Here is a 23063-nt window from a genome sequence, read left to right as displayed (position 1 = left end):
CCCAGATGCATCAGTTTTTATCTTTGCTAAACATTAACGTAAATTGGAATCTTGACACATTTTATATTTCCTGAAATTTTCTGCTTGGTCAGATTACAAAAACTATCAGAGCTTTTTAGAACGTAAACAGACAGAAAGCCAAACAAACGTGGGGAAATCAAAATAAGAGATTGAGCTGGAAAAAATGCATGTGTTTATCCAGCAACAACAGAAAGCAATGCTCCTGCAAGATCTACGGACAAACAGGAAAAAGTTCAGTGTTCAAAATAAAATCCTTCTAGAAATTATAAAATCAAATGGGAAGATGACATAAAGGAATTCTTCATACTGTTACCAAAATAACACGACTTTTGGCACCAGTAACCGCCACACTCCAACATGACCACAATTTTGACTTTGGTATTCTCGGCTAACAGGGGAGCTTCTGACTCCTAAGTTATTTGATTAAGGAGGAAATTTATTTGCTGCATCACATATAGTACACAGCAGTATATCACACTGAGGACAAACCCACCGTTCACTACCAGGACATTCAAAAACATTTCTCACCAAAGGAAATACCGTTAAAGTAAATATTCTGTACCACCACTGAGACCTTCTGCAGAGGGTCTGAGGTAATTCTCAAAAGCGACCCTGCTGAAATGACTCTTCGCTCTCAGCTTTATCTTTCTCCTTTATATGAAGGTTCTTTCATTTCCTTCAGTGAGAAATTGGGTTCCAAACAGAGAAAAGGCTGTAACCCAAGACAATCTGACAAAACAGGAACTTTTAAGAAACCACTTCTGAACCAAAAAGCAGCACTGTCCAACAAGAAAGTCAGCATTTCAGTTATCACAGATGAAAACTTGCTAGACAGTAAGCCAAGAATCGATGAAATCGGTGATAAATCAGATTTAGTGTTGCGCACTCAGACATAAATAACAAATTAATACAGTAAGGCAGAAATATACTCAAGAGCCAAATCATGCAAATATTTAAAAATATATTAGATGTTACTGTAACAGGCAAGATTAATACTAACAGCCAGTCGAGGGCAAAAGCAATGTTCTATGTGAAATACAAAGTAATATCGAGATTGTGCCCTTATGATTATCCCTTTCCCTAACTTTCATTATTACTTTATCTCTGTACAGAGGCTAACAATCTTTTTTTTCCTTTTCTCTAATTATAAACACATTTTATCTTCAGTAGCTATTCACATTGTGCAAAATCACTACTTCAGTGGTTGCACACATTCAGTTTAAGGCGGGAATTTCTGGATTCTTATCCTTGGCTAGTAGTACTCAGCAGCTAAGGTCATCACTTTGGTCCTTACTGGCTTTAAAACCATGTCTCTGGGGGTAAGGGCTATAAAAGGTCCTCCTTTTTGAGATTTTTTTTTTTTTTTTTTTTTAGTTTGCTGAAAATAATGAAACAGAATAGTGCTTAGTCTTCAATGCCTACTGGAATGCTGTGACGATCATTACATGGGTTAAGAAAGCTTTGGCCTGCTGTTCCTCACTCATGAGTAGGCTTGGCTTTGGCAGTACAGTGACCCAGTTCTAAAATTTTACCCCAGATCAAAACTGTGGCGGATCATGCTAAGCCAGTGGAGTTTTTGAAACTATCTGTGCTATAAAAAAAGCACATTAATAATGTTGAGATTGAAGGAGTATGGGGAGATTTTCTCCCCTATTTACTACTTTTGCTGGTGGTGAAAGCATGCAGACAGACAGCAAATTTCAGATGTCCTCAGAAGAACAGCAATTCAAGTTCTCCTCAACGTAAAAAACTGTGATTTTTCTCCTCCTCCAGCCACAGTGAGATTGTATCCAAAGCTATGCTGATGGAATATGTGTTTTTTGTTTTGTTTTTACAAGAGATGGCATGCCCTGTGTCTGTCTGTGGGTTCTTGTAACCGTTGTTTTCTTCAGTGACGCTGAGATTTCTGTTCTGTGCTGTCATTTAATTCCTATTATTAGATTTGTTTTGTTGTGCATATCAAAAATGAAAAGGCTAGTGGTTACAGTGAAACCTTGTAATCAGCACGAAGTCTGCCAGACAATGCCAAGGCTCACTCTGTGTGTGTGTGTGAGAAAAAGAAATTACTTGGCAAAATATTCAAGCAAGTCCTCAAGGAAAGGAGTGGGGTGGGGGAATAGTAAAACAACAGTTCTGCATACACTTTGGCTCATTTAAGATTTTTCCAAGCCATGGTCTTCTTTTGATACTATGAAAACGCAGACATTTCTTTGAAAACAGAGGGATAGTATAATGTCATCTGAACTGAGAAAAGCGGGCAATGGAACCTGTATGTAAACAGTCATTAATAAACTCCAGCCTTCAAAGAAAGCTGCCAGGTAATTAACTGCGCTGTCATCCTTCAGAGAGATTAAAACACATAATGCTAATGTGATTGAGCCCAAGAAGAACCAAGCACTTGTAAAGTCAGTTTTCACGATGCTAAAAGAGTAATAATTCACAGAGTTGATTTCTAATCACGTAAACTTGTAATATTATGAATAGCCATTATACAAATCCATTTTACTATGTGTTTCCTGTAACAGGGGTCACTAATATGAACAGCTGTTTGTAATAAATATTTTTTTAAGAAAATCAGTTCAGAGGGACAGAATTACTGTGTGAAAAACAAAGGCCACTCAGATTTGCAGGATTAGGACTGTACGCAGGGCACTAGCACATTTCTCACTGGGTTTTCCTCTTTTGTGAATGGGGAGGGCAGGGGGGGGGGCGATGACACACAGTACAATTCAGCAGGGAAACCTAATAATTATCTTACATGATAACCTCTCCCAGCAGCAGATGATGTACTCACTTTGGCAGCACTAATGACTGTGGCAGTGTAAGACTGAATGTTGTCTCCACAGGCTCCACCACGGGATTGATGGCATCGGATCAGCTACAAGAAGAAAGACAGCAACCAAGTAACTACTATTAAACTACACAAACCCATAAACCATTACCATAGCGCTTATTTATCATGTACAGTGGTGTGTTTTTTCCTACAAATAGCAAAAAGCCCTGCTGAGACACTTAACCCCTTTTTATAATCTTCTGGGTGCCACCCAGACTGTCGCGTACTCAACTCCAGTTTTCAATTACAAGATGAGTAGTCACTAAGAATTCATAAACTTTGAAATGGTGGGATTTTTGGTCTGGCAGCAATACCACAAATAAATTTAAATAAATATAATCAAAAGCTTTAGCCATGTATATGTAACATTAAATATCAGACATTCTAAGAATCTGAGTGTGGCTTTTTATGACTAGCAAGCAAAGAAATGACAAAGGAAAAGAGCTACTCTAAACTTTACATTTAATAGATTAAAGGAATGTACATGGGGTTTTACTCTATATTGCCTCCCTTCAAAATTAATAAATCAAAACAAGACTCTTCTACCTGCCAGCAACTTACAAAAGCAGTTTTTGCCTTTGAACCCTAACAATAGAATCTGTGCTTCTGACTAAATAAAATGGCAAAAAACTATAGAAGTTTGTTGCTTGTACACAGAACATGCTGCCTGTTTAACTGGTTTAGCTAAAAGAAAAGTAAAAAATCACTGTAAGGTGTATTTGTTTCTACAGGCTTTCCATTCCTGCTTATATTTTAGTATCTAAATAGTTAAACTAGGGAGAAAGGGAAAGCCCACAGTAAATATACCTGGGAACACACAAGCCAATTAAATTTCTTTTGTGACATAATTCTTCTGCTGATCAGCGGCTGATATTTTTGGCAGCAGTACTTTTTAAACTCCAAGCTGACGGGTTAAGTTTTACAAAACCACATAGGCGTGGCATTAGAGGAAAGGCAGGCCTGAATTTGGAAAGAAATCAGTTGTGCTTGAAAAGGTGTAACAAATAACATTGCTAAAGTCTGCCTCTCTGATAATTTCTGGTTCAGCTCTAGAAACAGCTATTCCAGTCATAGGTGGAAGGGAGAAAAAACATCTGCTTTGAAATAAAAATAAGGCATTAGAAGCTGAATTTAAAGTTTTCAAACATTTCAGGCTTTAAATACACAACCACTTCTCTGGCCTAGGGCTGGGTAAGAACAGTGATAATTGTTTTGCTTGGCATCTGTTTTCTTCTTTTGCCTCTGGAAAGAAGAAAAATTAATTCAACAATTTTTTATTTTTTTTCCCATGGAACCTAACAATTTCAGCAATATTAAAAAGCGGTCATTTTAATGCTACCTCCTAATTTACAAAGTGCAGTTTCATACAAACTCACTGCCTCTATCCTGACTCAGTTTCCCCCAACAGAATTTAGGAATCCTCACTTGCCAGCCTTTCAGAGGTGTCTATAATTAAGTGCTTTAAATTTCTTAAATGCAAAATGGGTTAATTATTGAGCAACCTCGCTGAAAACACATGTTGATAGCTGTCTTCTCTGCCTATGCTACTTACTTATTTATGTCCCCAAATTCATGAGCTTAAATCAGATGTGCAGAGTAAAGATAGGACATATGAAGACCAAAGCACAACCAGTGCGGGTCAAAGATTAGGTCTGTCATCATTATACAGGTCTTCTACAGATCGTCTTTTTTACAGAGCTTTTTCCTGAGACTTTTTCTTTTCTTTTTTCCCCCCTACATATACAAAAGCTAGAATGAAATCTAGAAACAAAGAGAGAAGTATTTTTTGAAATTAAACCTTTCCTTACCTTATTTTCTGCATAAGCAAGCCAACGGCTTCCGAGAGCAATAGGATTCATGTTTGGCCCTGGACAAGGATAGCAGCCTGAAAAGTTTTAAAAGGCAACATTCAGAAATAGCTTAATGACTTCTTACAAAGAATTTTATTTATTGCCAAGAAAACAAAAACTCTAAACAAAAACCTTTCAATGGCTAATATCACTCAGTAAACGCTTGGGGTTTTTTTCCTAAAGATAAGACTGCGGTTAGATATGCTATTTTGAACAGTTAATGATGTGTAAATACTCGGTTTTCCTTATGTTTGCATTTTTTTAATGCCATTTTGATACTGTGGGGTGAGAGCAATATTGAAGTTTGACTGGATTGTTCTGTATCTTCACATTTTAATTAATTTTACTTGATTGACATCTTTCTTTTGATCAATAGTTTCAGTTTGCTTCAAGCTCTTCTAGATTTTTGTGGCATGAAAGGGTGTATTGTGATTTCCTTTTTGGTTTTAATAATTCTAAATATGAGCCATTAGCCTCTCAAAATACTTTTGCACACACTTAACTTTACACAGTGAATTTGTAATCAGTGGCAGTTTCCATTGTTCACCTGCTTTTCATTACCTTTGTATTACTGTTAAAAACAGATATAGATACATGCAAATATATGAACATAAAATAACTATTCCTGAGGATTAAAAGGTGAAAATACCTATAATAGAAAGCCACTGAAAATAGCTGTGAATGAAAACATGGCAAGGCTTATAATTAATCAGGCCCATGTTAAATGCCATTTAATATATAAAGTCTGAGTTAAAAAACAAAGAAAAAAAACAGAAAAAAAAAAAAAAAATCACACACACATGCACACACCCCCCAACCACCAGGAATACCACACCATTAACTATTAAAATTTAAAACCAGAATTTTAGATTTTTGAAAACAATTAGATAATGCTTAAGCATAAATGAAAAGCTTAAGCAATCTGCAATTAAAAGTAGCATGATGGCTCTCATCCTAATTGCTATTACTGTCCTATTTCCACGTCCTGTGTTCCCCTCCTTGCTTTTTTGTCATTTTAGATTAAGCCCTTTCGGGTGGACGGCTGCTCTTTCTACAGCAACGTGTAACCCTTGCCTGTATTTAGCACTCCAATCCTACTGATGTGTCTGAACTTCAGTATCCTCACTCTGCCACTGTAACCGTCCCTGCTGCCTGGTTCCAGCAGGCTGATCCCGTGGGATCCTTTGTCAAGGTAAGAGTCTGAAAGTTCACATACTGAAGTCACACGGATGAAGCCACAGAACTGTTGACTGCTTAGAGCCCTGATAACAAGATTTGAGTGTTCAGACTGAAGCCAGTAAACTAAGACAGTCAGCCACACGCATAACGTTATCTACTAGACCGAAACCCGTTCTGGTACGCTAAAACATATGTATATATATAAAAAAAGAAATATTGCATAAGAGGGGAGAGAATGGAGGGAAGGCAGGGACTATCAAGCAAATGGTTAATCTCCGTTTTCATCAGTTCTTAGGCTAATATAGACAGTTTAGTAATTCATATTCTCTCACTGGTTGGCCAAGAAACAAACATTTCAAAACTTATAGACATGTGTGTCTCATTTAAAGGAGCCCTGGTTTGCTGATCCTGTATCACGGGCAGACGGAGCACTGAGATGAGGCACACGGCATTTCAGAGAAACACGTCTAACCAGCAACTGTTATTTACTGCATAAAATCCTACACTGCATTGTGAGAAGCAACATATTAAAAAAAAAAAACCAAACAAAAACCAACCCACAAAAAATGACACAGCTAGCTAAGCTTCTATTTCCCCAACATCTCTTGTGTCAGACTCTTGCTACTGATCTGCCAACCACAGCGAGAAAAAGCAAAATCTATTCGTCACCACCTTTTTGCAAATATCTTTTTGAACAGGCCCCAAAGTAGTCTGGAACTTTTAGTGAGGATAACAGACCTTAAAAAATTTAATTGCATTATTTTCGACACTTGCAAAATGGTGAAAAAGGTGCGTGTGAGGGTGTAGCACACAGGTGTGAGTTTAAACAGACGTTTGACAACATTTAAAGACACATTTGATGGCATTTTGTTGGGCACGTGCAGAAACAGCTGCTGCACTGTTCACGCTGTCTAAGATAAACAGCTCTATTTCATTTTTTAGAGCACAGCAGTGAGGGTATTGCAAAATTCAAAAGATCATAGCAAGCTATTTCAAAGGTCATAAAGCAATGGAAGGAGAAAAGCAGCAATTCATCCAATTAAATCCATCGCAGGCCAGGAAAGCAAAACCCAGTGAATATTTTGTAAGGCCTTATCACTGCCTTGATCTCAGGAAGGAAAACGAATTCTGAAGAGATGATGCCACAATTGTTATTGCATTCCAGAAGTGCATAAAATGTGGGTAGCCAGAGCCTCTTAAGGAACAAAGCAAGCAAAAAAAAGGTTGTAAATACAACCCCAGGTTGTAAATACAAACGTGTTCTTCCGATGACATTATAGATCAGGACCAGTACGGTTTTAACGCTGACTTCTGCTTTGGCAATTCTTATTTGGGTCAGTAAAGGCATTCAGGTCTCCCAAACCTGATTTATTTTTCTTCCCTTTTATGTACGAAATATAGCATTAAAAGCTGTCAGATGATAGCCCTTATCATATAAATCTCTATAGTGACTTTAGAATCAGTCACTTGCATTTCCCAAACTCTGCAGCACCTCGCAACATCCCTCCAGCAGAAAACAAAAGGAGTATCAGCCAACAGATGCACTGTAAGGACAACACTCAAGAATTCAACAACTCATGAGAAAAAGAAACATCTTGCTTGGAAAAGGGAGCTGTTCTCAATTACTTCAGTTCACTGAAGAAAACGAAGAACTGCAAAAAGCTTCTTCAAATCAAAAATTAATTAAATAATTAAAAAGTGACTTAGAAAAGCTGCAACTGTGTTCACCAAACCCACTGTAGGTAGTTCACTCCATGAACCGGACTCGGTCAATCCGACACCGCTCCACACACAAATCAGCCAATTCTAATAATAACCTCCACAGAGGTCAACAATTCATCTCAGTACTAAACTCTACTCTCCGATACGAATAACAGCGTGAAAAAAGAGCTATTTCCTCCCTTTCTTTTCTTTGCAAGTCTCTGCATTTTGGAAACTTGCAGCAGTACAAGGATAAACAAAGGGTTATACTTTATGGGAAGGAAAAGCAAATTGTTTTTCTGCTTTCCAAAAAAACAGCTGGAGTCAGCAGAACATCATCTACTAGGCAAATGAAAAGACAGACACAGCGTGACCCATCAAGCTCAGCCATCCAATCGTTACCAGCCTAACTCTCTTAAAGATTAACTTTTATTTCTACTAAACTTCAAAACAACTGAGGAAAAATCCATTCTAAGCAATAACAGCAGCAACTTTAGCATGTTTACAATAGGAATGAACATAATGAGAATGCAGAACTAACTGTCAAGAAGACCAAAGTTTCCAAGTTTTAATGACAGAATGGAGAGGTCATCCAAGAAAAGATCACTCGGGGAAAGTCCTTCCAAAAGTGCAGCAAAGCAAGCAAGTACTAAAAAACATCTGATCTTAGAATAAGCTTTACTGGGACCATCACCCACAAAAGTATAGGTGAAAACCTACTGGAAACTATTTTAAAAGTTTTTAAGTACAGTTACTCTCTCCTTGTGGGCTTTATAATGACACACAGAGGAAATGTGCTACTTGAAAGCTGTGAAAAGGCAAAAGTAGAAAAACGCTATTTTGAAAATCTGAAACAAAGTGCAAGTCTTGATTAAGTCCTTACAACCAGGGAGTCCAACCAGTGCTGGCTTAAGCAACACTGATGATGAAGAAATGGGCTCAAGGCTCCCTCCAAACAGGGACTTGGCTACCAGCTGAGGATTTTACAGGCAGCATCCTGGTACCTCAGTTTCTGTGCCTTGGTTTTTCCATTTCCAATACACGAGTGTTACCTACATCAAAACGGTACCACAGGTAAATTCTTTAGCCTTACAGTTCCTTAGTTTCTTCCCTTTTTTTTTTTAATACCTAAATTATAAAATTATAATCTGAAATAGGCATATTGTTTGTGATTATTTGGATTCAAAGATGGTTTTAGGTTACTTGTTGCTGTGCTGACTTTATATATGTGGTTTTACTGAGCATACAGGCATCCTAGAAGTTAAAGTTCTCCGAAGAGATAGAAAATTGTTTGCTTAATGAGTGAGCAAAGAGAAGGCACGCTTATTTTACATTATTTTTCAATTACTTCAATGACAATACCACCTTTTGGAGATTCATATCCGTACACCCATAATAAACCAAATCACCTCTACTCATCTTTGAAAATGTACAGAAATATCCACTTCTCTCATTCTTTCCATTGGTCTATGCTCCTAAAGAAAACTAAAACGCCAGTCCTTTTCTTAAATGGTTTTCAAAAAGCCCATCCTCTAGCTTCAGTAATAGCAGTGTGAATATACAGAGAGCAGCCAAGAAGAGAAAAGCCACACATGCCTCTCCTCCCACTTAGCTTTTAAACAAACAGCGCATTGGGAAAATACTGTTAAGAGGGACAGGGCCATTAAAAGTCATGTCAGCTCTAACAGAGATTAAGCCAATAAATCACAAAACATCCCACTATTAAAACCTGAACCGCTGCTATTGGGGCAGTTCTTCATCAAGCTCCACAACTTTTTTATAAGAAAAAAAGCTTTAAAAATATACATACATATAGGAGTATAAATATATATAAACCCAAAAGCCCAGTTCAGGATGGAGAGTTGGGGGCTGAAACACTGCAGGGATTCCTCATATCCATAAAAACTTGGCAGTTTGCTACTTCACAGCCAAGCACACAAGCTTTGGAGGAATCCCAGAGACAATTAAAAGACTACAGGTATGCCAGCAGTCCTCCAGGAGGAGCATCTGTTACCCATGACACCGCTACAAGCCCTCTCAGTCTCTCTGGCTGTGCTGTGCACGCGTGCCCTCTTCACTGATGAAGTCTGGATGATGTATGTGTCATGGGGACCCTGCAAATATAGCAAATATAATACATACCAACAAGACCTGTTTAAAAAAAATTACTCAACGCAGGTGGAGGACCGGTACTTTAATAAGAATTTTCCCCCAGAAGCAAGCACCATCACAGTTAAAGGCTGTAAATTTTTAGTTTGGTCCTTCCTCAGAAACATCCTCCACAGCCTGAATGGCTCCACTAATGAGGAGCTAAAGATGATCTTATCATGGCGAAGTATTCAGACCTAAATACGCATTAGAAAGCAACTTCTGTCCAGAAAAATCTGACGCTAACAGTCAGAACTTGTCTGAGCTAAGTCAGAACTTATTTTCAGTTTACATAACGATGTACTCACAACGGAACATGGCTCCTTACTCAGAGTACAGCTACATTTCCTTCTCAGGCCTCACTAAAACAGAGTGTAAAATGACATGGGTAAACTGCTGCAAATGAACATGCGAATGAATAAAGCTGAAAGGGAATAAAAAAGCCGAATCAGAAGCATCCAGAATATTGCTCTTCTTCAAACACATCCCAACACACTTATCTTAAGAAACTACCAGTTGTTTTTAAATTTCACAGCGTATTTTAAGAACTCTTATTCTCTACACTTACTTTTACAGTCTAGGAAAATAAATACTTTTAAAAAAAAAAAAATCTGTTTGTGATATTTGCCAGGCTTTCATCCCCTCTATCTTGACTTTGTTTTTACTTTTTAATGAAAACCATTTTAGTAAGTTGTTTTTTCTGTCTTCTTTTTCCTGCCAGTTTAATAGGAAAACTTCCTTTTTCCATCATTTCCACTGCTTTCTTTTCCCCAATTCTGATTTCCTCTGCACCGATACATCTCACCCTTTTTTGGTATCAGTTTTAAGGATTATCCTCGTAATTACTGTAATTTAACGCATATTCCACACCTTGTATCTGTGAGGAATGTTACTAGTGTTGGCCAGTTTTATTTCAAGCTATTTCTCTGTGTGTTTATACAATATATGGGTATGTAGAGTATTAGTAAAAAATCTTCTCAGGTTTCTGTCTGTAATCCCAAACCATGGAAGAAATTGCACCTCTTCTGAGTATGAATATGACATTGGGAGAGGATACAGTCAGCAAACACAAGGAACGCTGGTCAGGGCAGAGATCTCCAAGCCTAACCTACATCCTACAGCAAAACTAACTGAAACCTGACTGAGAAAGCAGACTACAGGATAAATAAAGATTTTGCTGTTTCAGTGTGTGGAGAGGTTCGTTAAAGATGACATATGCTGTCTTAAGTGTACAGTGTTTTTAAACACAATTTTCTGAGCAAATTCCAAAATACCTAACTTGTCAACCAAAATTATTTGCTTTCAATCATTTGAGGTATTTGCCAGATATCACATTAATAATCTGTGAAGCAGTGGTGGTGGGTATTTTTTAAAAAATACCTACAAAACCCACTAAAGCTATGCTACTTTTCAGTCACTGGATGTAGCTTATAATCAATTAGTAATTTTTTTTTCTAGGTCTTATGAAATACACAGCACTCTAGTAATGAAATTACAAAACTACATTCTTAAGTTTTGCAATCTAAAGCGGCCAGAAAACGGATCCATGACAGAGAGCACAGAAAGGGAATATATAATAAATAATGGGTAGAGTGATACTGTTGTTGCAAAAGCATTGTTTATTTCAAGGAAAACAAATCATATAAGTTGTTTTATCTAATATTTTTTACTTGGGCTTTGGGGTTGTTTTTTTTTTTGTATCACCAAACAAACCCAATTTATTTGTTTATAAACTGTATAAAGTAATATTGTTTATAAATTCTTCTGGGTTCCTTCTAGATGAAAGGCCCTATGTAAATGTTATTACTCTCACACTGTCACATATTTTCCAAAACTCTTCTATTGTTCTTGTACTTCCTTCTGTTTAAGTATCACCCATAAAAACTGAGCAAAAGAGCAAACCATCAGGATGCACCCTACTGTGAAATCATGCTTGCCATCCAGAGCCTTTTTATTTTTTATTTTAAATCACAATGGCATTATCACTAGTAAAACACTAAAAAACCCCCATCTAGAAATAAAGTGAAAAAGTAAAGCCACAAATGCTATATATGCCATCCTCACCTGCCTTTGCAGGGCAATATTGATAATAAATGTCATGTTCACAACAGACCCAGCCCTGCAACGAGTTGCATTTTGTGCTAGCCTGGATCAGAAGAACAGAATTCCCTCCCACAAGCCTGCGGAAGGACCACATTTAATTTTTTTGTAGTTGTCATTATCATAATTATTATTATTGCTATCATTGTTGCTACTATTATTACTACTACTATCACTATTACTACAGAGACCTCCTTTCCCTGTCAGTTCTATCAGGGCAGTTTTAAGTATTTTAATCTATAGGTCTAAGACCAGCACCAGAGCTTTTACTAAAAATATCTGTGACATTTAATGTTCATTAGGCTTGACTGGTTTTTTTTTAGCACAAATTTGACTGATTTCAGGACAAACTGAATGTTTTAATCCCGGGTTTACTTTCTTTTCTTGTTCAGAGAATGGAACAGTGATAAATAACAATGTTACTATAGAGGTTGCTGTTTCTGTACAACAATGTAAGACGGCTTTGTTTTGGCCTTTAACATTAAGGATTTGGGTGATTTGGATAAAAATAACTTGCACAGAAACAAACAGCGCTTCCTGTTATACATGTAATTTTTAAAACTGTCAAACCCAGGAGATATGATAGATATACATCTTGGGTACCAACGGCTACTTTCTGTCTTTATGCAATTTTTCTGTTGTATTTACACTTTCCTCCAATATAGCAAAACACCCTGTAAGCAAAGATGACATGTGTTTCCATAAATCTACCAAGTCGCCCTGAAAACCTTTGTAAAAATTATTTCAGCTTTAGCCTGATAGTGATACACCGATTCCCACATTCAGGAAAAATACATTCTTATAAATAATGTTATAAAGTAAAGTCAAGGTCAAACCGATATTTCTCAGGGAAGGCAGTTAAATTACCTGAAGGGGTGTGTGTTCATATATATATATGTGTGTATATAAAAATAAAAACTCCTTACATACAATTCACAGGAACATACTTGGCTTCTCTCCCTGATCAAGAAAATACTGTGAATTGGGAGCTCACTTCCCACCTGCCCTAAGGACTTTCAACCTAAACTGCAGAGTCTTCCTCCACAGAGGAACCCTATCCATTATTACACCATGTGGGATATCCAGGATAACTGCCACTCACTGATCACAGCTGGGAAGGGAAACGTACATTCTTCCAGAAGTTCTGTTTGTAGCTCTTCAGGCATTAAACCTTTTCCTAAGACATCCAGTGTTTTTACTTCAAAGCAAAGAGATCAAACTGCTCCCTGTGTGCCGATCGGGGAAAAGGAATTCTAACAAAACTAACAAAAATGTACAAAAGCAGCCTAGATGATTTCCAGATCGGATCTGTGACAAACTGAAACCACAGTATTTCTTGCATGTGAATGTCAGTGAAAACAAGAACACCAAATCCAAATTGCAGATTGGAGTATCAAACACCGTTTGGTTTTGGAGGTTTTTTTATTTATTTTGAGAGGTGCAGGTGGGGCGCATTTAACATATACTGAATAATTTTTGGCTTGCGGTTAGGCAAGTCTTTTGAGACTTTATATACAATAAAGTACTCTGACTAAAATCTGGAAAATTACCTCTTAAGGCTCTAGCTGTACAGCATCAATAGAAATGTGGTGCCAGCTAATGGCTGCAATAACTGTCTTCATCCCTAGAGTATAATGGATGGAGAATATATCAATATGAGGAGTGGAAGGGCCAGAGAAACCGAGCAGGCACTAGTTATCGGACACAAAGATGATGCCACATGCATGATGTTATCTGTGATAATCTTTACTTAGGGCCCAGGGGGTGGGAAGGATATTCTTTACAGAGAAGAAAGTATCCATCAGGCCATATTCATAATCATCAATGTTCCACTAAGTAAGCATTTTTGGAGAAGGGATGAAGGAACACTGATGTAATAGAAATCAATGAAATTCAGCATTTCTGCATCTATTGTTTAGAGCAAAGTAGGGGGAAAAAAAAAGCCTGTACATCCCTTTCATTTCTGATCATTCATTCACATGCAGTATTCAGAAAAAGGCTCTGAAGGAAATCTTAACTACAATAAAACTCTTAACTATTTAAAAATCTATTTAAAATCCACACCTTGACATTCACAACTATCAAAGGGAACACATTCTTATTGGAAGTATCAAATGAATTTTTGAAGTTTGGTCAGTGAAGGATGTGAAATTACTGTCTGGCTTTGTCCTTCCCTTTCTTAACAAAACCGAGCTGGCTCCAAGCGAAAGCAAGTAGAGAATGGAGATCCATAGGAGAGGTACTGCCGTGAGTTCTTTGCAGGCTGATGCTATGCCTTTCCTTAGCAGACATTTAAAAACAAGAATACCACACAGGGTGGATTATAGGATATCCTGGTAATTTTTCTACAGTATCTACAGTGTGTCTTCTCTTTAAGCACCTGTCTTAAATTCACACACCAAGACTGCAGCACCTGAACACTGAGGTTTTGTTACAAAAGGCACAAATAAAATGTGCTGGCTCTCTGCCATCCAAGTCAAATCAGCTTATTTCCATCTAATGACATGCAGAAAAAGAAAGATTAGTACTATGTCAAATTTGCTCAAGAAAAATCAGGAAATGCAGGAGTTAAACATTCCAACAGCAGCACAAACTTGACCATGTTCTACATCCTGAATATTTTATGGTATATTTATTACAACAATATATTAAGCTACACATTCAACCACAAAAACAAAAACAGAAAGACAAATACTACTCATGTGCAACACAGCTGCATTAGCATTTCTGAGGAGCACCAAACTTCAGAATTCTTGACACTGGTTTTAATTGTACACTCTGCATTTAATTTCTATGTATAAATAGTCAACAAAATGGAAGAGAGCTTCAGCTTAATTATGTTTGCTCTTTAGCTATCTCAATGAGGTTCTAAGGCTTCCAAGGTCACTTAACTGATATGGATGGAAGACGTGATTTCCACACCCCCACCAAATCTTCTTGAAAGAAACATTTCTTTTTCTACACAGCGGTTTACACAGTAACAAAAATGTCTTTGAAGAGCTAGTGATCCTCACATAATATTTTTGACATTTTGTGCCATTGCTTCTGACCAAAAGCGGTCAGGTAACACAGCTGAGAACCTTCTTCATGACAAAAGAATCCTCTGGGCAGCCAGTGACATTCTTACTGCCACAGTCCAGCTGAGGATGGGTCAAGATGGGGTGCCAGCTGACTGTCCTGCTGAGCAGGGATGCTTCAATAATGGAAACAAAGAGGCCTAGAAGACCTTTTGCTGAGCTTCCTTTCCACAGAGTTCTACTTTTCCAGTTTAAACTGACACTGCCCTTTCCTAAATTAAAAAAAAAAAAAAAAAAAGCGCAGCGTAGCGAAAGAGCCCAGTTGCTGGCCAGTTGGCTGACTATCAAAAATCTACACAGCTAACTAGGTAGCTCATTTACATCAAATTTCAAACACAGAGTAACTTAAGCCTTTAAAGATATACTTTTAGGTCAAAGAGATTTCAGCACATACGAAATCTGAAAGCTTAGACAAAAGCTTTACTGCAGCCCTCAACATACCAGAGCGTAACACCCGCTTGATAGCATAAGCTATTAAGTGAAACAACTAAGCTTCAAAATCCTCAGGACAACTATTCACCAGCACAGGTCCAAGAAACCCACTCATCTAGGAAAAAAAGCAGATGTCTTTCTGCTCAGTACCATGCCATCACCGGCCACAGGCAAGCTGGGGTGGGGACAGGGGAAGGGCTGGGGTGGCAGCAGCTCCAGCCGACTGCTGTGCCCCCCAGCTTTCTGGAATGCCCAGGACAAAACGAGGGGTGTCTTTAACCAAGCTTTGGAACCCCAGAACTAGAAAAAAGTTTGAGAACATCTTGAGTTTCTTGTATTAAAACCACAGCATAACTGAAGAAATACACTGTGAATAATGACATTTCAGGAGTTTGGATTTTCAAATGATTAAAAAAAAAAAATTCTCCAAAAGCTTTATTGATCCTCTTAAATTCCATCACTGTTTCACAAAAATGCACTGCAAATCAAAAGTTGTGGTTAGGAATAGGATACCTGTTTCTCAAAATATAGTTCAGTGGATTAGTTTTTAAAAACAAGTTGCAGTATCTTTTTTAAAAAAAAAACCAATAATTGGAATTAGAAAAGCACAAGAACTGACAAAATATATACATCCCTGAGGGCTTTTTATTTTTTTGCTTTTGATCTAAAATATAAGCAACGCTTATATCTTAATTCTCTTTGGTGGAATAAAAAGGAGGAGTGAGGAGTAGAAGGGCACAAACAAGTCCCGTCCCATTTGGCTCCTGACTGAACCCCAGCAGATTCCCAGTATCTTACATCCATGTATAGGAAGAAACTGACACCTATTGGCAACTTTAATATTACTGCATGAAGCTGCTTTTCTTCAAACTACTGCAAGAAACGGCTTCTCCTAACTAGATTTTTCTTTAAATACCGATAATATAAGAAGATAATTTAGAACTTTTCCAACTGTGACTGAAAATACATCCAGAAAATTTCAGACTCTCCTTTTTAACAATAGAACTGACCCTCCCAAAGTAAATTATGATCCCTCAGTAATCTACGGATTTTAAGAGGCTGTTTTAATTGATAAACAGTAGAACTAGTCACTAACTACTCAGAAAAAAAAAGTATTTTGGGGGGGAGGTGAATACTTTCTGGGTATTTAGCATTACAACACACACAGTCTTGGGAGCAGGTAAATGACATCCTAATTCTAACCACATCCTGTGACAGAGCAGAGCACAGGCAGCAGAAAAACATTTTTCTCTACTAACTTATCAATTACTGTGTCACAGATGTCGAGGCAGCAAAGGGACTCAGGGTGGAGGAACAGCTTTTGGAGAGCACCTTACCCTTACACTGCATTGCCTCCTACTGAGAGGGGAGTCACTGGGTACAGACGAATAAAGGGGAGTCTGAGCAAACAGTTTCTTCATGTTCGAGATATATGTGAAAGCACCTGCAGGCAAATACCTGCCTATAGTTTCTCTACTACATTTCACTGACGTGTGTGAGCTTTGGGGCCTGCTAAAGTTAAAGACACTTTTTTTTAAAAAAAAAAAAAAGTACCTGTGCCTAAGGAACGAGAAAAAATGCAGGCAGATCAATGTGTTTTCAAACTGCTGCTTAAGTGTACAACCTGAACTCAAAACATGAAACTTCTGCACGTATTTGTTTAAAATGAACACAATGATTTCTCAGCTACCTATGGATGTCATTTATTTGCAACAGTTAGCAATTAGTAACAGCAATAATAAATAAAGAGACAAAGATTCATAGAGTAACATTTTTAAAAGCAACAGATTTCCTGAAACTCCAAATGAAGGCATGGAGACCTGCTTTGAGGACTCAGAAATAAAAAACACACACAAAAAAAATCTGTTTTATCTTACTCCACCACTAGAGCAAAGAGACTGAACCCAATAATTATACATACTTGTAACGAAGAATTTTTTGGTGAAAGTACAGCTGTCAAAGGCGGCAATTTTCTCCTGCAGGACAACAACAAGTATCCTGAAAACACAGAAATGGAACGTGTACTTTAAACATTAAATGCATTGGCTTAAAGATTCAATATCTAAATGTAATTATTTCAAAAGCATCAATATAAATTCTACAGTGATAAACTGCCAGGTTACCAATACATGGCAGTTATTGAGGATTCTCTCTCATCCCTACCACATAACCTTCATTTCAGGAAGTACACAGATCTGATACAGAACAACACAGCATATTTATGATATACCTCCTGCAGTAAAAGCTCCATTAAAAAGAAAGAATGGAATTGCAAGGATCCTGAATTACTTTCAATGACTCAAATAACAATCAAATCAACAATCGGTAGAACACAAGCTAGATTTTAAATAATCCCATTGCCCATCTCATTGCAAATTTATTAAAGCATCTTATTTAGAAAAGCGGGGTGTTTTTTTCGTATCAAGACCATCAGCACACAAATACCGTTGTGGGAAGCAGAATTTGTGTCAATTAGCAAAATCACAGGTGTGTGTTTATGTATTTGCTTGTACATGTACACTCCTAAAGTGTTCACTATTTGAAACAAAGAACAAAAGCCACATGATAACTATGCCTGAAACACTGTACTGTCTAAACGAAGAGGCCAAAGATGCAAATTTGGAAAGTGAAGCATCTTGAAAGCTTTATAACTAGGATACATCATCTCCTGCATTGCTGACTTCCCTCAACCAAGCTCTCAAACTCCTGAAACGAAAGAGCCACCTGGGAATCTGACAAATAAACAGATAAAATAAACCAGCTATCTGGAACATTCAGCAATACAACATAATTACGAATCTGATTATTTTCTCATTAGGAAGAATACAAGACAGTATTATTTTTTTTTTTTAATTAGCTGACAATATGGAGCATCACTAAATGTGATTCTAGTAATTTTAATTGTAAAGATATCATGTGGCAAAAAAATAATTGCATCTCTCAATGACTAGAATACACACCTAATGCTTTATCTGAAAATTATGACTACACGTAAGAGTGTAAAATAATAATCTTTAAAACGATGATGAATCACATCAGCCTCAACACACATCCAGTATGAAAACCAGCCATTATGTCCTCTTGGGGTTTTTTTTCCTATTTTTAACTGTTTAGCCACAAGAATACCTCCTTCTTATCCAAGGAGAGCTCAATACCTGTAAGACTCTTTGGCAAAGGACTACACTAAAATCAAAATATATACCCATGCTTGCTTATGTTTTCAGATACATAAGTAAGTTTTGAGTCAGAATTTCCACCTAGGAAACGGTAGTATTTCTCCCCCAACAGACATGATTTATCTATGTGTCTGCTATTAGACTTTCTTATTATTTTTACCAGCACAATCGCCAAATAAAGTAGATTGAATCTGTAGTTCCCAAGATGACTCCTGAAGCCTACCAGATAGGCTGGTGTTACACTAGCCACTTTCTATTTGCCTGATACAAAAGCTGATTAAAGTAATAAGCGCTGTTCTGTATCTCAAATTCTTTCAGGACTTACAACATCTTATCCTGGGATTCTGTCGCTGCTCTGTTTATCAGTATGCCTCTATCTAAAAAAACAAGAAGTACAAATTCTTGGAAGGAAGGTAAAAATCAAGGGACATTATCGGACAGAAGTCTCTCATGTTCACAGCTTTACAGACCTAGAACAGGAAACACACGTACAGTTTCAGAGGGAGCAGTTTACTTGCCAAAAGAAGAGGGCAGAACACGAAACTCAGCAAGAGGGATTTAAATGTGTTAAGTCACACACAAGAAATTAAAATAGGACTTCTTAGTTGCTTGTAGCTCGCTCATTGTGAAAAAGATGCTTCCCCACCCCGTTCGGATTTATAAATTTCAGTTTTTAGAAGTTATAAACTCTGCATATATAAATGACTATTAGTTCTGGACAAAATAGTAGTTTTAGTCAAGCAACATATCTTCCAATTGCTTAAACTGCAGGAGACAAAACCAGAAGAAAATGTATAAATTCTAACTTCTTCCCCAAGGCCTAAAAGAAAGTTAACCAATGAATAATGGAAGGACTTTGAATGCATGTGCAAGTGAAATGCATACAGAAAACCCTATTTATATTTGATTGTCATATATCCCCAAATCCTGTAGATTTTTGTTTTCTACTCTTTGAAAATGTACTGTCGTTCTGCATAAACGAAACCTACCAGATGGATGATTCTAGAGTATAAATACATAAATAATAAACAGTTTTCCCTTCTTCTGCAACTCAAGTTTTTATTTTAAATTCAAATTTTGAACTCCATTAGGCTATAGTACCGTTAACGCACCATTAGCACTGCACTTGGTCACATTTAATGCATTTTCAATCTGAAATAGTGAGTTTTCCTTGGATAATAACAAAATCTGATACGTTCCAGAGAAGCAGCTACCCTGGATACAGCCACACAGCTTTGAAGTAGCTTTTCCACTTTTACCACTTAGGAAAAGAAACATTAGCACCTGGAAAGACTTTTTAGTCGGGAGAAACTTTGAATGATGATTTGCCTTTTGACTGTTTTTACAATTGGATTTTTCTTCTGCTAGGAGGCCAGGCTGGAAAGATTTACTATCAACACACTGCACACAAGGGAACTTTAAATTTTTCAAGGGACAGTTGCACAGATAAGTACTGAACTCCTTCAGAGAGCTTTTAAAGGAACAGTGACCTATTCAACTCTCACCAACTCAACCACTTCCGTGAAACTGGTATTTGATATAACAAGCATACCCACATCCCACAATAAACAGATTGATGGGGATAACAAAAACGACCATCCTTTCCTACTTTAAACATTCACACCACCAAAATATCCTCCTCATTATTAGATTAGTTGTGGTATTAAGGGTATTCGTTCAGTCATACCGCTTTTCTTCTGTAACTTCTACTTGACCTAGTGTAGTCATCACTGTTCAGATTCGGATGGTACAATGGCAGACAAACGTCTGTTTAACAAAACCTTTGTGGCTTCTAGAGTTAGTTGAGGGGGTTTTATATATATTTACTTTTTTTTTTTCCCCCCCATCCAATCTCCAACACTGCTAACTTCCCTCAGTTGCACGAGTTTGATACACGTTCATAATCTTTTGTGGTCTTCACATACACAAGCATACTACCTACTGCCATACAAAACAGGCACATAGAACATATCACTCTGATGCTTTGTTCTTAATGATTTGGGTTATTATGTCACTTTCCTTACTGAAGACCATCTATTCCGGCAAGAAAACATGTATTGCCAAAGAAATGCAGTAACTTCTGCATTCAGCACTCTACCTCTTGCACAGGAATCACATTTCACAACTTCCATAAGAGATGAGAGTCACTTAGAGACACGCAGTGACTGGTAACAGGAATGGGTGGGTGAAAGGACATATTAAAGCAAGCAGCAAAATCATGGACTTTGGTCAAAGTCACTGCATCGATTTCTCTCATCAGGAGCGCTCAGGGATCAAGATCCTCGTGTAAGGGTACTGCATTTTCTCTTCTTTCTTAAAAAGATGCTGTAAACTACAAGGGTGTTCAGTTTTGTGTGTCTTGGAGAGATAAAGATCTAAAGTGAATTAAGAAAAATTTGAACTCTTGATTCTTTGGAAACTATAGATTCTATTCTACTTGAACTCTATGACGCTCAGCGTTCTAAGCCATTTTCCCTCAAAAATTAAGATGATGTTATCCCACCTAAGAGATGTTGCTTTGTTATTTGACTCACAGGAACATTATTTCATGTAAAACACAGAGTGCACACTAGGAATCGTTTGTATGTGCAGGAAGGCAACATATGACAGAACAATGGAACACAGAGAGACGAGACATCAACCCTTTAGTGCTCTGTACTGTTTAAACTCTCAGTGATCCCAGTTCTCCATCTGTAGGTGGATAATAGAGGATTCCAGTGATTCCTGCTCACCTTCGTCACAACTGGAAGAAGCTTAAATGATTTCAGATGCAAAATGGTTTGAGCTTCTTAAATGAAAGCCATTGGAGAAGCATATTGTCACATTCAAATGGAATTATTACTTGAGAAATGAAGAATCAAAGCTTTGTTTACAGGAAAGACAAAATAATAAAGTCAGGGAGCGCATACACCAGAAATTGTACTCATTACTGAAATTTTACATGCCCTAACACAGAAGGAATGTATAGCAAACATCCTTACCTTTTATTGCAATGCAGATCATAAATAGGAGTTTTGAACTGTATGGACTTGACCATCTCTCCTGTTCGCAAAGAATAAAGGTCCACACAGCAGTAAGGTGGGCTTGTGCTAAAATGAATGAAAAAAGACTTCAATGGAAAGAAAGATTTTTTTGTAGTATTACTTCAAAATTATTTCAGTCTCCCTATATTATTTAGCATGCTAAATGAAAAACCCAGCAATCTAAGCAGAATGCTGGAGAAGAAAAGGTCAATATCAACATTCTACATTAAGGGAAGGTATGAATAATATTAAATTATGATATCCACAGTGGTCAAGAACCTGTATCATGGAACTAATTATCAAGCACTTAGTTTCCTTTGTCACAAATAAGACTTTGGAACAGTAGATCTGACCAGTAAAATACAAGCCATTTGATAGGCATGAAGTTTTAGACCACATTCTAGTTAGTTAAAAAAATATTCCACAGAGTAACACTTTCCTAAAGGGAGTACTTACTCGCCTCTATGCAACAGCTGAATCGTATGACTTGATTTGATAGAGACACATTACACAGAATTTACATTACATCTCTGATGGACTTTTGTTTGAACTATATAGATCTTTTCAACTGCTTTGTGTCACTTTTATCATTTTAATATAAATAAAGCTCCAAGGCCATTCCTTAATAAAAAGGCTTGCTTTCTTTTGAGAGGGAGAAAGTGCTGAGTGTTCCGATAGGCTTGAGGAAGGTAGTGGTGGAAACCATTTTACAAGCTGAGGAGAGGCTTTGATGTGGCAGTTCTTTTCCATAACACCTTTTTTCCCCTCCAAGAACGCATTAAAATGTTGGCTACTTCTAGGTCAATGAATATGAAGGAGCACAAATCGCCAGCTGTACAAACATATACTAAGTATTGGTAAAAGAGGGTGTTTCCCCTTGCCCGTATCTGTTTTATTTTACAGAGTTTAACACAATTCCTGACACAACACTTGCTTGTCTTTTGGATCTGCTCAAGCTGCTCAAGAATATTCTGGAGAACTAGAGTACAAATGCCAACTGTTTACCTCAAATGCCTCAAGACAATAAAACAGTACATACAGTAAATATGCAGCAGAGAAACAATATGCAATATGGGCACAGAAAGACAACTGTCAAACAATAATAGAAAAAATGTATTTTGACATTTTGCCTACTGAATTTCTTCCCAAAATATACATTTTTCTAGGCACATACCTAGGCTAATAACTAGAGGGTGCTATTTATTACTTTTAAGCACTTCAAAGGCACTTCAAAAACACTTTTAAAACAGTGAGCTTCAAGTCGAGTTACTTTACATTAGAAGCTCATTGCTGCTACAAAGCACAGAAAACCACAGCAAGGTCTATGTATAAACTTTTTCTGGTTTTAAGTACATTTATTACCTCCAGGAAATTATTATTTTGATAGAAGGGTACACAGATTCTTATTTCAAAACAAAAATCACCAATATAGCTGAAATTATAACAGCATAATTGATGCCGATTACTATTTCCATATAAGCCTGTGTTGAACAGTTCCATTTTGACTTGACATATAATAACAA

General features: G+C 37.2%; 1 protein-coding gene across 8 annotated transcripts in view; it reads right to left on the bottom strand.

Annotated features, from left to right (window-relative positions):
* BCAS3 (BCAS3 microtubule associated cell migration factor) overlaps nucleotides 1-23063 on the bottom strand; it is a 372464-nt gene that overhangs the window by 298279 nt on the left and 51122 nt on the right. For all 8 annotated transcript variants that reach the window (XM_074922814.1, XM_074922816.1, XM_074922821.1 and 5 more), the window contains exons 8-11: nucleotides 21499-21606; nucleotides 17263-17339; nucleotides 4663-4739; nucleotides 2816-2899 (exon numbers count right to left, since the gene is read on the bottom strand). In XM_074922814.1, the coding sequence (XP_074778915.1) occupies nucleotides 2816-2899; nucleotides 4663-4739; nucleotides 17263-17339; nucleotides 21499-21606 (346 nt within the window). The remainder of the gene's footprint in view (nucleotides 1-2815; nucleotides 2900-4662; nucleotides 4740-17262; nucleotides 17340-21498; nucleotides 21607-23063) is intronic.

The sequence above is a fragment of the Athene noctua genome, chromosome 19 (assembly GCF_965140245.1).
Source record: "Athene noctua chromosome 19, bAthNoc1.hap1.1, whole genome shotgun sequence".
In the NCBI taxonomy this organism is placed as follows: Eukaryota; Metazoa; Chordata; class Aves; order Strigiformes; family Strigidae; genus Athene; species Athene noctua.
Note: the sequence above shows the minus strand (reverse complement) of the source record. Positions and strands in the feature narration are given on the sequence as shown.